Below are 15,187 nucleotides of genomic sequence, written 5' to 3' on the forward strand. Positions count from 1 at the left end.
CTGAGGGGAGACTTTATCACTCCTTACAACTACCTGATGGAGGGGGAGGTTTAGGCTAGATGTCAGGAAAAAATTCTTCACTGAAAGGATTATCAAACGCTGTGATGGAGTCACAGACTCTGGAGGAGTTCAAGTTGTGTGTGGACCTGGTGCTTGGTGACATGGTTTAGGGTTGACCCAAAGGTTGGACTGGATGATCTTTGAGGTCTCTTCCAACTGGACGTATTCTGTGATTCTATTTCTAAAACAAGTTATCTCAGTAGCCAAGGTAACAGCAGGTATTAATTGTTATTTTATCAGGCATTTCCCTTAGAATAAAGCTTGTTAACAGATCCACTTTTGAAATTGTTCCAGTATTGCTTACCCAAGCGGTATTGAATAAATCCATCTCAAAGCAATCTTGCGTTCATGTTCTGTAAAACTTTTTTTGTATTAGAAGTAGACAGAAATTTCTGCTTAAACTGGGTTAAAGAAAATTAATACTTAGAGAGCTTTAGGTGCAGCTGAAACTTAATGACCTGTGTGTATTTGTTTGTTTATTGTAGACTTGTATTTCCACAGAATTATGATGCTTTCAGTCCTACGTCATACAAAAACACCGGTTAAATTTTGGTTTCTGAAAAATTACCTCTCCCCAACATTTAAGGTAGGAGAAGCATATATTTCTTATTTAAAATTCTAAGTAGATTGTTGTTTTCAAATTAAAAAAAAAATACAATGGAGTAATTTTTTTATATATATATAAATAAAGGTATATATACATCATATATAAAAACACATGTATTTTATATAAAATAATATAGAATATAAATATGATATAAGTAGAAATGTGTGTATAAAATAATATGTATATTACCTTTTAAAATTCTATGTATTATAATATATATAAATGAAATTAAGTTTCTACAGTTGGCAGTTATCTCTGAGTATATTAAATACCAGTAGTTCTAGGTCTATCGTGTAAGGTTCTTCTTTTCTGGAACCCAAGGCCCACTTCCAATGATTTCTTTTGATAGTCTCTGAGCTTGAAAGGAATGCCTTTTGTATTTGCATAGCTACTACTAATAAATGTTTTAAAAGAATAATTTCTGTATTCTGTAAGGCTGCAACTGTGGCTCCACCTTCCCTCATTTTCCTTCTGAGTGTGTTGCAGGCATGTCCAACTAACAGTTTTATGGTTGTTGTTCTTCTAGGATGTTATTCCTTACATGGCTAAAAAGTATGGTTTTAAGTACGAGTTAGTACAGTACAAGTGGCCCCGCTGGCTTCATCAACAGACAGAAAAACAGAGAATTATCTGGGGCTACAAAATTCTTTTTTTGGATGTTCTTTTCCCTTTGGCTGTGGATAAAATAATATTTGTTGATGCTGACCAGGTAAGAGAACATAGTATTATCTAAACATATGATAAAACAATTTGAGCTTGCCTTGATCCAATTTCATACCTGTGGCTATTTTATCCACATGTTGGTTTCTTAAAACTATTGCAGTTGTATGAGCAGAACATTCTGTTGAGGAATATGAAATGAAAATTTTGCCTTAGTCATGTAGAAATTAACAGTCTAATCACACTGAATTGCTCAAATTGACCCTGATGCCTGAGGAGAGAAAAAGCACCTGGAGTGGTATGTGCAATCTAAAGGTGCATTTAACCTAATGCATACTCAGATGATTCAGTCTGTTGGATGGTTGTAAGAGGGCTTTTCCACTCGCAGCAGATGAGGTCTGAGGTGATGATGAAGATGAATGCTGCTTCTTTTGTTCTTACATTTTCATGCAGTCTTTCACAGCACTGGAACAGGCTGCCCAGAGTGATGGTGGAGTCTCCATGTCTGGAGATGTTCAAAACCTGCCTGGGCATGTTTCTGTGTTACCTTCTGTAGGTGAACCTGCTTTGGCAGGGGGGTTGGACTTGATGATCCCTTCCAACCCCTACCATCTGTGTGTGTTGTATAATATACTGAAAGGTAACAAACTGTGTCAAACAGAGGAGATGAGACATTGAGGCATCTATCAAATGGTTATTAAAAAACTCAGAACAAATATTACTTATTTTGTTCTTTTTTTCTGAAACTAGAGAATAAATTTAATTTAGATGTAGCAATTCAGACTGTGACTTTTAGCAATTTCACCCACATACAGTGGTACTGCTTGTCTGTCCTAAGTACTCTTAAGGATTTCTTTGTACTCCAAAACAGCTAAAACTTTTCTGCCTCTGGTAAATGCATTAGTAGGCTTGGACAGAAGAAGGATTCATTAGTAAACAAAGGATAATGGCAAAATGTCCTTATAACCTAGGTTTAAAACCACATGACTACTCGATAGGAGGGTTTTCAAGTGATGCATTAATTTTGAAATGCCCAAGAAATAACTAGGAAGGATTTTTTAGAGGGAAGATGCACTGTAGATTTTGAAAGTTTTACTTTTGTGTGAAAGAATTTAATATCAGGTGACCAGAAACAGTGGCCTATAAGTTAAAAATACTTTGCATTCTTTATATAGTTTGCTTATTAAATGTGTTCCATAGATGGCCACAGAATAAACATATTTTTTTTTCCTTGAACAATAATTTGGTGTCATCCAGTTAAATACTTTAGTTAGAATCCATTGCTGTGGCATATCAGTTTTGTTTAGCTTTTTAATGAAAATCAAACTTTGAGAAGGTTGCTGCAATAACTTATCTTCATGTGCTCACCTTAAAAACAGTGTTAAATCACAAACTTGAATGTATCTTCATTTAGATTGTGAGAAGTGACCTAAAAGAACTGAGAGATCTAGATCTGAATGGAGCTCCCTACGGTTACACGCCTTTCTGTGACAGCCGTAAAGAAATGGATGGGTACCGCTTCTGGAAATCGGGTTACTGGGCATCACATCTGGGGAAAAGGAAATACCATATTAGGTAAGGATAAACCCTTACATGTCTTTATGCAGTTTGTGAATTAGATTAAAAGAATCATAGAATCAAAAAGGTTGGAAAAGACCTCAGAGATCATCAAGTCCAACCTATCACCCAACACCCCATGACTAACTAAACCATGGCTTCAAGTGCCACATCCAGGCCTTTTTGGAATACCTCCAGGGACAGGGACTCCACCACCTCTGGGGGCAGCACACTTCAGTGGCCAATAACTCTTTCTGTGAAGAACTTTCTCCTCACCTCCAGCCTAAACCTCCCCTGGCACAGCCTGAGACTGTGTCCTCTTGTTCTGGTGCTGGTTGCCTGGGAGTAGAGACCAACCCCCACCTGGCTGCAACCTCTCCTTCAGGTAGTTGTAGACAGCAATTAGGTCTCCCCTGAGCCTCCTCTTCTCTAGGCTAAACAACCCCAGCTCCCTCAGCCTCTCCTTGTAGGGCTTGTGCTTGAGGCCTCTCCCCAACCTTGTTGCCCTTCTCTGGACACATTCAAGTGTCTCAATGTCCTTCTTAAATTAAGGGGCCCAGAACTGGACACAGGACTCAAGGTGTGGCCTAGCCAGTGCTGAGTACAGGGGCAGAATGACTTCCCTGCTCCTGCTGGCCACACTATTTCTGATGCAGGCCAGGATGCCATTGGTCTTCTTGGCCACCTGGACACATTACTGGCTCATGCTCAGATGGCTGTCAACCAGTCCCCCCAGGTCTCTTTCTGCCTGGCTGCTCTCCAGCCACTCTGACCCCAGCCTGTAGCACTGCATGGGGTTGTTGTGCTCTCTGAATGAGGAACAGGGAAGAGCTGCTTCAGGTACTTTGTGGATGCCTTTTGGCTCTGCAGTTTCTTTATAAACAAGCACTAAAGAATGCTCAGAAACACTTACAGTGGTGGTTTAGAGAAAAAACCCAAATGCAGTTCCAATACCTGAAGGGATCCTAACAGGAAGGCTGCAGAGGAACTTTTCATGAGTGTGTCTAGAGACAGGACAAGGGGGAATGGTTTGAAGCTGATGGAGAGCAGGGTTAGACTGGACCTTAGGAAGAAGCTCTTCAATAAGAGGGTTGTGAGACACTGGAATAGGCTACCCAGGGAGGCTGTGGATGCCTCCTCCTTGAGGGTATTCAAGGCCAGGTTGGATGAGGCCTTCAGCAGCTGAGTCTAGTTGAGAGGTGTCTCTGCCCATGGTGGGGAGGATGGAGTAGATGATCTCTAAGGTTCCTTTCAACTTGAGCCATTCTATGATTCTGTGAATTCCTTAGAGGTAGCACCTGGGGGTTAATCAGGCCAGCAGTCTTTCCTGGAGAGAGGTTTTGTGTGTCCTGCTAAAGAAAGAAGCCAAAGCACACCCAACAGAAAACAATAGACCCCAATCAGGCTGTGTGTGGGAAATAATCTCTCACTTCAAACACTGCAGTAATATTTGACCACCCTGAAAGCCACTTCAGCTCTTGTGCTGGATCAGCTTTAGGCAGTTGTAAGATACTGAAGTGATGCTGGGGAGCATTCAGTGCAGCTGGCACAGTCTTGGTATTGATGACTGAGGCATTCAAAAGCAAATGCCCAGTAGTCATCCTCAGCAGGAGATGAATAAGGCAGGAATTCTGATGACATGTTGATTTAACTTTTTTATTGTTGCTTCAGCTACTTTTAAAAAAATCCTTTAGGACTGGAACAGCTTTTGCTTTCTTTTTATTAATATTATGAAAAAGGTGAAACTCCACAATATTAATTTTTTTTTTTTATTATATTTGATTTTTAAATCTTTTAGTGCCTTATATGTTGTTGATCTTAAGAAGTTCAGAAAGATTGCAGCTGGAGACAGGCTTCGGGGACAGTACCAGGCTCTTAGTCAAGACCCAAACAGTCTGTCAAATCTGGATCAGGTATCCATGGGGTTCAGCAGTGTGGGGGTTATTTTTCTTTACCTTTCTCAATATGCATGGAATTATTTTGTATTTCACTGTGTGTGATATATAGCTCTGAAACTCTTTGTCCTTTACTGTTATTCTGGCATGTTTTCAGGTGTGCATATGAGCACAGTTCAGAAAACTTATTTAATATAAAAAAAGTGAGGCAAAACCAGCATAGAGGACTGCTACATTTGTAATTGTTCTCTGTATTTCTAGTTTTCTAACAATAACTCTATATTCTGGCAATGGTTATTATATTCTTACTCAGCAAGAGGTTTTTCCTCTTTCTTCTTCTTTTCCATTAATGTAAATTGTTTTTTCCTGTAAGCTGTAAGTGCTAATGCACTCTGGTGTTTTCTGTACATAATCACACTGGAGTGACTGTAGTCTTCATTTCTATGACTTTCATCAATTTTTAAAGCTAGGTGGGGTTAAGTCAGGGTGCAAATCACAAGCATGTAAGTAGATTCCAGATGTACTAAGCATACTTACCTGTATTTCATTAGTAGCGGTTCTTTAACACAGAAGAAGATTGATAATACAGCTCAACAGTTTTTTGCCTGAGTAAATCATACTTTCCATTTTTATGTCTGTCTTTGGGTGAGCTCCACAAGGCTTCAGGAGTGAGATGGTTCCTGCTTTTGTAGTTGTGTGATTTAGTAATTCCACAAGGAAAACATTTTTACCTGCCTATAGCAGTAAGGGGATCCAGTGGTAGCAAAGCCCACACCTCTCAGCGCCTGCATTCCACCCCCTTACTCTGCAAGCAAGTTTCTCTTATTTAAATACATTACTGCCACTTGAGGTTGTGTTGGTTTTTTTTTTTCCCCTGAGATAAAATTAAAAACTGAAAATAGCAGTGGACAAAGAAAAGTGGGAATACAGCTGTGCTGCACACTTCAACTGGACTGGACACAGCGAATCAGAGCAGCCTTAAGCTGTAGCTGTTAAGAGCAAAAGACTGATAAAACAGGAATAGTCATATTTACCTCTCCTCTGATCAATAAAGTAAACTGTTGGCCCTGTATCTCATCCTCCTGATGTGATTAGTTGAGTGTTTTTCAAGCATAGTTTTACCCTTTTCTTGCAGAAAAACCTTTAAGATTTGGAAGCAGTCTACAGAGCTTCCACCATAATGCTGCTTTCCAGAAATATTAATTAGTTTTATCTAATGTTCTCAAAATATCAATATTGTATATCTTCCCATTTGATGATTCTTGTATTTTCAATTACAGCATTAATGCATCAGAGCAGGTAGCTCTTGAAAGGTTGTTAGATCAAATTGGAAGCTGCTTCAGTGTCAGCTACTCCTCCCTCAGCACCTCAGTGCTGTGAGCAGGTTTTAAGGCAGCTAAATCTTGGCAGAGTGGAATTGAAATTACTTTGGAAAGGGAAATATTTCAAAGTAATATGCTTACAGTAATCTGCTTTCTGACTGTATCGATAGGAGTCAACTTTCTGTCTTCATTGCTGCAACTTGCATCAAACAGAGCATAATTTGTGCAAATGCAGACCACAGTGCAATGTATTTCACAAGACTCCTGAAGAGCTTTATCCACTGATAAGGATGCATTAGGATAAATTTATATATTTTTATTTTAAATGCCTGACTGGAGTGCTCACAGCCCTTCTGAAAGAAGAGGCAGCTTCTGCTCTTTGCCACCACTGCTGTCCTCATGGGTGGTAGTTAAAGTTATACTAAGATGAACTACAAACTAGAATCAGGGTGGGGCAAAAAATGTGCTGTTAAATGCCAAGAATAGTAAGTATAGAAATCCTAGGGAGGAAAAATTACAAGTTATAAAAACTAGGCTTCCAGTACAGCATATTTAATTGTTATTTTTAAAGAGAGGCATGGAAATGTCTGTATAGAGATGACAAGATGAATACTTGACAGGTCCTTACACTAATAGCAATTCCATAAAATGCAGAAAATTAACCATCTTGTTCTGAATTTACAGAATACAAATCAGTGGAAAGGAATGTTAGAGCAGAGCCTTTTATTAAGGGAAAATGTTTTTGTATGTTTAAATTTAGGATTGATTTTCTAATGAGGATGCTGCTATAGAGGAGTTCCCCTTTGAAGTTTTGAGCGTCCTTGAGAAAAGTTAGGGAAACACATGAACAAGATATAGAAATGGTAACAGGCTGAGATACTCTGCTGGTAAATAGTCACCTGATAACCAGTTGTATTAAATTCAATGCTAATTTATGATTTTACAAAATTGATACAGGACCTTCCCAATAATATGATTCATCAAGTAGCTATTAAGTCACTCCCTCAGGAATGGCTTTGGTGTGAAACCTGGTGTGATGATGAATCCAAGAGAAAGGCTAAAACAATAGATTTGGTGAGTTGATTTTAATTAGTTTTATAGATTAAAAACTGTGCTGTAATTTCTGTGTCTTTTGAGATATGCATGTGTGGTGTCATGGGGGCAGCCTTGCTGGAAGGCACTGCATCACTACTTCCCTTCCCTTCCAATACAGCAGCTCTTCTCCTTTGAGACCTCTTCCACTTGCTCTGTACCAAAGTCACTTATGTTGAAGCTGAAGACTGTACTGAAAAATTAAGTGTTGCTGTCTATAACTGGACAAGATTGCATAGGTTTTTCACACTTGTACATGTGTTTTCCTTCCCTTTTTTCCATATTCAGACAGATTAGTGGAACTCTGAAGTATTGTTAACTGGCTATGGTATGCTGCTATCGTACTCTGTACAAAGAAGATTTCTCCAGAACCTGCTGTGTAGGGGACTTAATATTATGATCATGATTTTCTCTATTTCACCACTGCAAATTGGAGATAACACAGAGCTTAAAAAGTGTAATGCTGAGGATGCTATCCATATTTAGAAAGAAAGTGTCTTTCTTTTGGGAATTGAAACAGAGAAAGAAAATGCTCTTCTCTGTCATCATTACCTCTGTCCCCTTTCCCCCCCTCCCATTCTTAGTTTTTGCAACCCACACACTGTAAATGATACTTCAAAGACATCATTCTGAACAAACACAGGCAACTGGAATCTGGAGCAAATATTCAAAATGCAGATAGTTCTGTTTCCTTGGGCAGTGACTGGCTGGAAAGCAGCCCTGAGAGAGTCTTGGGGGTGCTGGTGGACAGGAAGCTCAACATGAGCTCTCAATGTGCACTTGCAGCCCGGAAAGCCAATCAGATCCTGGGCTGCATCAAGAGAAGTGTGGCCAGCAGGTCAAGGGAGATGATTCTCCCCCTCTACTCAGCTCTGGTGAGACCCCACCTGGAGTACTGCCTCCAGTTCTGGAGCCCCTATTACAAGGGGGATATGGACGTGCTGGAATGTGTCCAGAGAAGGGCCACAAGGATGATCAGAGGGCTGGAGCACCTCTCCTGTGAGGACAGACTGAAGGAGTTGGGGCTGTTCAGTCTGGAGAAGAGAAGGCTCCGAGGTGACCTAATTGTGGCCTTCCAGTATCTGAAGGGGGCCTACAAGAAGGCTGGGGAGGGACTTCTCAGGATATCAGGTAATGATAGGACTAGGGGGAATGGAATGAATGAAGCTGGAGGTGGGGAGATTCAGGCTGGACGTGAGGAGGAAGTTCTTCCCCATGAGAGTGGTGAAGCCCTGGAATGGGTTGATCAGGGAGGTGATTGAGGCCCCGTCCCTGGAGGTGTTTAAGACCAGGCTGGATGAGGTTCTGGCCAGCCTGATCTAGTGTGGGGTGTCCCTGCCCATGGCAGGGGGGGTTGGAACTAAATGATCCTTGTGGTCCCTTCCAACCTTGACTGATACTATGATTCTTTGGCTCTTTACAGTTATTAAAATAAGGGGGGGTTTTGTGCACAAAAGATGGGTGCTCAAGAATGATTGAAATTAAGCGACTAGTTCTTCTTTCAATCTGCTTTACTATTTATCCCTCTTCATGATGATTTCCATTGATGTTATTTTTTTGGAAGTAAATCAGTACATTTTGTAGACAACACTAGAGGAAGCATCACAAACTTTAGAAAAAAATATTAAATTCAATTTCAGTATGCCTAAATCTTAGTAGTTTTGTGCTAGCTGTCTCTGCTATCCATGTCAGGAGCATGTGGGGAAAATAGAAGCATTTAATATTGGTTATTTAAACAGGGTGGTTTGGTGGGTTTTTTTAAATGAACATCAAGGTAACTGACCTTGCACATTGTCCTTCGATTAAACTGTAAATGCTGACAAAATCATTTTAGGTGTGTCCCTTAGAAAGGTAGTGTGGGAGTTTGAGGCTTAAGAACCACAAAGTTATAGACCTCCAGAGGGGCCAGAGTGTGCAGGTCGTGGACCAGACGATGTATTTCATATGCCTAAGTTCCTGCATCCCTATAAATCTGGCTGCAAAACCAACTTTCTTCCGTTTTGCCTCCCTCTCTCCTCCTGGGAAGGACATGTAGGCTCTTACCTCTCTTGACAGGGGAGTGTAGGCCTGGTTGTCAGCCTTGGCAATGCTGCCAATTAGGCCTGGAGCTGTCTAACTGGGGCCTGGTGTTGCTTGTCTGAATTTTGTGCTGCATCACAATGGTGTGGTATGGAGAACAGAGAAGCTTGGTAGGGAGGGGACATGAAAGCTTGTGTTTGTAGCTTGGTTTGAAGGTAGGTTTGTGTGAAGCTTTGGCTAAATGAGCTTCTGTGTTAAGCCCAGACTCTGGATTTTTGTGTATTTTATATGCTTCACCATACTTTGTACTGTTGCATATAGTTCCATTTAACCTTTTTGATACTATTCAATGTTTTGTGTGGGCAATTTTCTTTTTCCCCTTTTGGAAGAGGTAAAGGAATAATTTGCCCCACTCTAAACCACAACAGGTGTTTTGTTTACATCTAGTATGTTTTGAACTTTCAGTGCAACAATCCCCAAACCAAAGAACCAAAATTAAAGGCTGCTGCCCGGATCGTTCCTGAATGGGCTGATTATGACTCTGAAATACGGAATTTAATACAGCAACTTGAAAAAGAGAAGAAAAACCTAACAGCTTTCTTTCAAAAAGGTAATTTGCATGTATACTCAGCTCTTAGCTTTTATGAAATTAATATTAATATAGCTGAAATTAAGGTTGGGCTCAGTAGGCACAAATACTCTGTGTAATTTTCCCTGCTCTGAGAGATATTTGTGTGGGTTTTAAGAGTCGTGTGATGCCTCTCTAAGTAAGAGTCACATTAAAAGGATAAAAATTTTTGTTTCATGCCAGAATCTAAGAGAAAATGTGGTTGTGTCTGATTATTGGAGCTCAGACAAAACCAACTCTTCCACAGCATTTGATCTTTCAAGGTGCCTCCCAACCCCTAACATCCTATGATTCTGTATTTTGAATGGGGTTAGTTAAATAGCACAATGGGGAGAAAAACCAAGACTCTTACAGGTCTTCCAACGAGACTTGACATCTTCAAGTAATGAGACCAAAAAGAAAGGGATCTCAGCTCTCAAGATTGAACAAAAACTTAGCAGATAAATATTCTAAAGTCTTGAGTTGGAGAACAAATTCACTTTTTGTTATAAGAATTATTCATAGTTTTTGCTCTTTGTGAAAACATAGTCAACTTTGAGCTCTAAAAATGAAGTTGCTAAACATACTGATGGGTTGTGAATAGAAAGTAAGGGGCTGTCCTTGCATTTTACAAAACAAGTCATCAAGTCTTTGTTAAACTGGGTTTTACAATTCTCCTTTTTCCTTTGGTCACAGGCCTTAAGCATGATGAACTTTAGTACAGCCTGTAAACAGCAACGATGACAGCTCAGTGGCCTTCTGCAAAAGACTGAATGGGACTTAAAAACGTTACACTGGCACTACTTGAAACATGTGGTGTGAAGTCAAATATTTTACAGCTTCAAGTGTTTTTTAACAGGTTTTAAATTAAATGCAAAACCAAAAGCGAAATCTACAGGTACCTGATTTGTTGGTTTGGGTTGGTTGGTTTGTTTTTGTTGGTTGGTTGTTTTGTTTTGTTTTCAGTGTAGAGTAGCTTTTGTAATTTCCTTCATTTTCTTTTCCATTCACTTGCCCCCAGGACTTTAGAACATGAAGAACTGTGTTCAGCATTTCAGAGATACAGTATCAGTCTGGGGGAGGACACACGCACATTAAATACGTACATGAAACCTGGTTTGTGCATGTTACATGCATTACGAAAACACATTTAAATGCAAACCATTCTTAGTTACATGTCCATAGTTTAGTCCCTGGAGAAATGCTCTGCTCACAAGAAAAATAAATAAATTAAAATCTCAGTGTAGCAAAGACAACAGAAAAAAAAATCTCTGGTAATTTAGACCACACCAATGCAATTCAATTTGGAAGGCTACTAAAGCAAGGAATGTCCCCTCTCATTTGTTATGCAGGGCTGCTGGACTCTTGATTATTATTTTTTTAATTTAATATTAAATTGATACTTTTGGTCACTTAAATAGTATGTCATAAAATTCCTTTAGGTTTTTTTGGGCAAGCTGATTTTCCAAGCAGGACGCACGGCATCGGAAGGTCAGTGCCTGAAAGCTGTTTCCACTCAGTTTTATCATGATCCTGTTTAAAACTGAAAATAAAATAATGTAGAATGTGACCATTTTGACCATCAGTGGGGTCTCTTCTAACTTTATAAGCAAATACTCACAAAACTGTGGCTTTACTGGGCTGCTGACACTTGGATCCCTACAAAAATTGCAGCGAAAAGTTCTTGCAGTAGGAATTTGGAAACAGGAATTTTTCTTGAACTGGAATCTAGTGCCTTAAATGCAGCCTCTGTTCTTTAGGCAAATAGTGACCAAAAATCCTTGTTAAAAACAGCTTTATGCCATCTTCCAGTCTAAATGCTTGAAGTGATTTGCACTGTGGGTGAATTCATGATGACTTGCATAATATTTCCATACCAGCAAATAACTGAATAAGCCATAAGACAAATGAAGCCTGGTTTGTATGTACAAGCATTGTCCTAAGGTGCTGGTTGTTCAAAATCTCACTATTATTACAATCCAGAGTTTAAAATCATGCTTTGCTGCTATTTTTCAAGTCTTGGTAAAATGAGATGTGCAAGTGTATTTATAGCTTTTCTATATTTTCTTCTTGTACTGCTTTTATGCATTTTGAACAGTTTTAGTGTTTCCTACATGGACCTCAAAAGATGCACTGTGGCCATTTGTTTTGTATGAAGCACCCAGCCAGGTACTTCCTGTGTAACCCAGTAGCAAGAGTCAACAAATCCTCCTGGCAGTTCTCTTGACATTTCACTGCCAGATCTGTTTTGTTATGCTTGTTCTCCCACATGATTTTGTAAGGATATTGGGTAGCAAGATGAATGTATCTGGGTGTGTTCAGCCTTGGAAAGAGAAGGCTTAGGGGAGAACTTATTGCCATATAGCAGTTCATAAAGGGTGGCAACCACGATGCTGCAGACTCCTTTTTTTAGAATAGAATAAACCAGGTTGGAAGAGACCTTCAAGATCATTGCATCCAACCTATCATCCAACACCATCTAATCAACTAAACCATGCAACCAAGCACCCCATCCAGTCTCATCCTAAACACCTCCAATGATGGTGAGTCCACCACCTCCCTGGGCAGCACATTCCAATGGGCAATCTCTGTGTAGAATTTCCTCCTAACATCCAGTCTGAACCTCCCCTGAGGAGTCTCATGGAAAATCAAGGGGTAATGGATACAACTTACTCCTGTGGAAAGTTCAAATGGAGTCCAGAAGAAAGTTTTTCCACCATGAGAAGAGTTATACACTGGAATCATCTCCCAAGGGAAGTAGTGGATTCTCCAACAGTGGACAGTTTTAAGACTCAGCTAGACAGGGTGCTGAGCCATCATTTCAGTTACGCTATCACCTAAAATCACAGAAACCCTCAGGTTGGAAAAGACCCTCGGGATCACCAAGTCCAACCCATAACTCTACTCTATAATGTTCACCCCTAAATCATATCCCCAAGCACCACATCCCAGCCACCTTTAAACACATCCAGGGCTGGTGACTCAGCCACCTCCCTGGGCAGCACATCCCAGTTTTCTGGGAAAATTTTTTTCTAATGTCCAGTCTAAACCTACCCAGTCACAGCTTGAGGCCATTGCCCCTTGTTCTATCACTAATTACCTGTGATTACCAGCCTCTCTACAACATCCTTTCAGGTAGTTGTAGACAGCAATGAGGTCTCCCCTCAGCCTCCTCTTTTCAAAGCTAAACAGCCCCAGCTCCTTCAGTTGCTCTTCATAAGATTTCTTCCCCAGGCCCTTCACCAGCTTCATTGCCCTCCTCTGCGCTCACACTAGAGGGGTTGGACCTGATGATCCTTGGGGGCCCTTCCAACCTGGAATTGAATGATTCTAGGAACATACAACACTTTCAGCTGGCACTTCTATACCATCTAGATGGCCTTCCATTTGACTTAGCAGATGTATGTGCATCGTTACAAGAAACCCAACCAAAACAAGGAAACAACTGATAGTCCACATTAGAGAAAAAACACCAAAACACAACATTATTCAACTGCTGGCTGCTTTTCTCTTCTTTCTTTCTTTTTGTTTGATTGGTTTTGGTTTTTGCTTTGCTTTTGGTGGAATTTGGGTTTGTGCTGTTTGTTTTATTACTCTGCAGCCACACGTCGTGTGGATCAGCCTTGGAATGCCACGCTTTCAAGAGTCTATTGGAAAACTTTAAGCCAGAATTTGCAGGTTCTTTAGGGGACTTGAGTTCTCTTCAATTATAATTATCTGTGTGGGAAATTTCTGTCGTGCAGTAGAAAATGTGGATAATTTCTGCACTGATTTCTTGTTCATTTAATCTGTAGCATCCTGTTCTTTTAAAAGTTGCATGACGTCTACAGGCTTTAAAAAAAGAAAGAGCTCTGGAGATTACTGAAATGATTGGAATGAGCATTTTTAGAAAGGGAATTTGTTGGAGAGATTTTGAAGATTTAAAAGGCTTCATGCCATTTTCTTACCATTTTATATATATATATATATATTTGCAAAAGAAGTTTTACAGCATTTCTTTTTCATGCATAATAATACATTCAAGGAAAGGTCTTTCCTTTTTTTGTGATTTATATTGGTTTATAAAACAGAGAGGGGTGGGTTCCAACAAATACTCACTGCTTTTCAAAGACCCCTGGAAAGCAGCACCTTGAATCATTAGCATATAATTGATGCAAATTTGCAGATGACGCCAAGTTAGGAGCAGATGTTGGTCAGTTAGAGGGTAGAAAGGCTCTGCAGAGGGACCTCGACCGACTGGACAGATGGGCAGAGTCCAATGGGATGGCATTTAACAAGTCCAAGTGCCAGGTGCTGCACTTTGGCCACGGCAACCTCATCCAGAGCTACAGGCTGGGGTCAGAGTGGCTGGAGAGCTCCCAGACAGAGAGGGACCTGGGGGTGCTGATTGACAGCCACCTAAACATAAGCCAGCAGTGTGCCCAGGTGGCCAAGAGGGCTAATGGCATCCTGGCCTGCATTAGGAATAGTGTGGCCAGCAGGAGCAGGGAGGTTGTTGTGCCCCTGTACTCTGCATTGGTTAGGCTGCACCTTGAGTCCTGTGTCCAGTTCTGGGCCCCTCAATTTAGGAAAGACATCGAGACACTTGAGCGTGTCCAGAGAAGGGCAACAAGGCTGGGGAGAGGCCTTGAGCACAGCCCTGTGAGGAGAGGCTGAGGGAGCTGGGATTGTTTAGCCTGGAGAAGAGGAGGTTCAGGGGAGACCTCATTGCCCTCTACAACTACCTGAAAGGTGGTTGTAGCCAGGAAGGGGTTGGTCTCTTCTCCCAGGCAACCAGCACCAGAACAAGGGGACACAGTCTCAAGCTGTGCCAGGGGAAGTTTAGGCTGGAGGTGAGGAGAAAGTTCTTTACCGAGAGAGTCGTTCGCCGTTGGAATGTTCTGCCCAGGGAGGTGGTGGAGTCACCATCCCTGGAGGTGTTCAAGAGGAGATTGGACATGGCACTTAGTGCCATGGTCTAGTCATGAGGTCTGTGGTGACAGGTTGGACTCGATGATCCTCGAGGTCTTTTCCAACCTTGGTGATACTGTGATATTTTTCATACCAAACCAACAGACTGTGTATGTTGTACAAAATATTTCAAAGTGCCACTGGAGAAGGGGGAAAAAAATGTATTCATTAATTTCTGTTCTCCTCTTTTGTGTTACATAGCCACCATTAAATACTTGGTTAACAGATTCCAAGGCAGAAAAATGGCAGCAAATCCTCAAGAGTCTTCAGTCTGAGGAAAGTGTTTGTGTTGGGAAGCAGCAGCAGTGTTCAGAGCTAGGAAAGATGCAGAGGCCAGCCTGCTGCCAAAGACTGGTTTTCCTTTTCTAGACAGGTAGTTCCCATCCATCTAGTCACTGAAGAATGTCCTGTTGTCATA

The 15,187-nt window shown here is 40.8% G+C and overlaps 1 protein-coding gene across 1 annotated transcript in view; it reads left to right on the top strand.

Annotated features, from left to right (window-relative positions):
- Positions 1 to 10,756, top strand: part of UGGT2 (UDP-glucose glycoprotein glucosyltransferase 2) — a 99,652-nt gene extending 88,896 nt beyond the window's left edge. Inside the window, exons 33-39 of the mRNA XM_054163005.1 lie at positions 562 to 646; positions 1,194 to 1,376; positions 2,742 to 2,902; positions 4,683 to 4,797; positions 7,059 to 7,175; positions 9,678 to 9,822; positions 10,516 to 10,756. Of these exons, the coding sequence (XP_054018980.1) occupies positions 562 to 646; positions 1,194 to 1,376; positions 2,742 to 2,902; positions 4,683 to 4,797; positions 7,059 to 7,175; positions 9,678 to 9,822; positions 10,516 to 10,538 (829 nt within the window). The 3' untranslated portion in view covers positions 10,539 to 10,756. The remainder of the gene's footprint in view (positions 1 to 561; positions 647 to 1,193; positions 1,377 to 2,741; positions 2,903 to 4,682; positions 4,798 to 7,058; positions 7,176 to 9,677; positions 9,823 to 10,515) is intronic.
- Positions 10,757 to 15,187: the final 4,431 nt, after the last annotated feature.

This window comes from Dryobates pubescens, chromosome 7 (assembly GCF_014839835.1).
Source record: "Dryobates pubescens isolate bDryPub1 chromosome 7, bDryPub1.pri, whole genome shotgun sequence".
NCBI classification, from domain to species: domain Eukaryota; kingdom Metazoa; phylum Chordata; class Aves; order Piciformes; family Picidae; genus Dryobates; species Dryobates pubescens.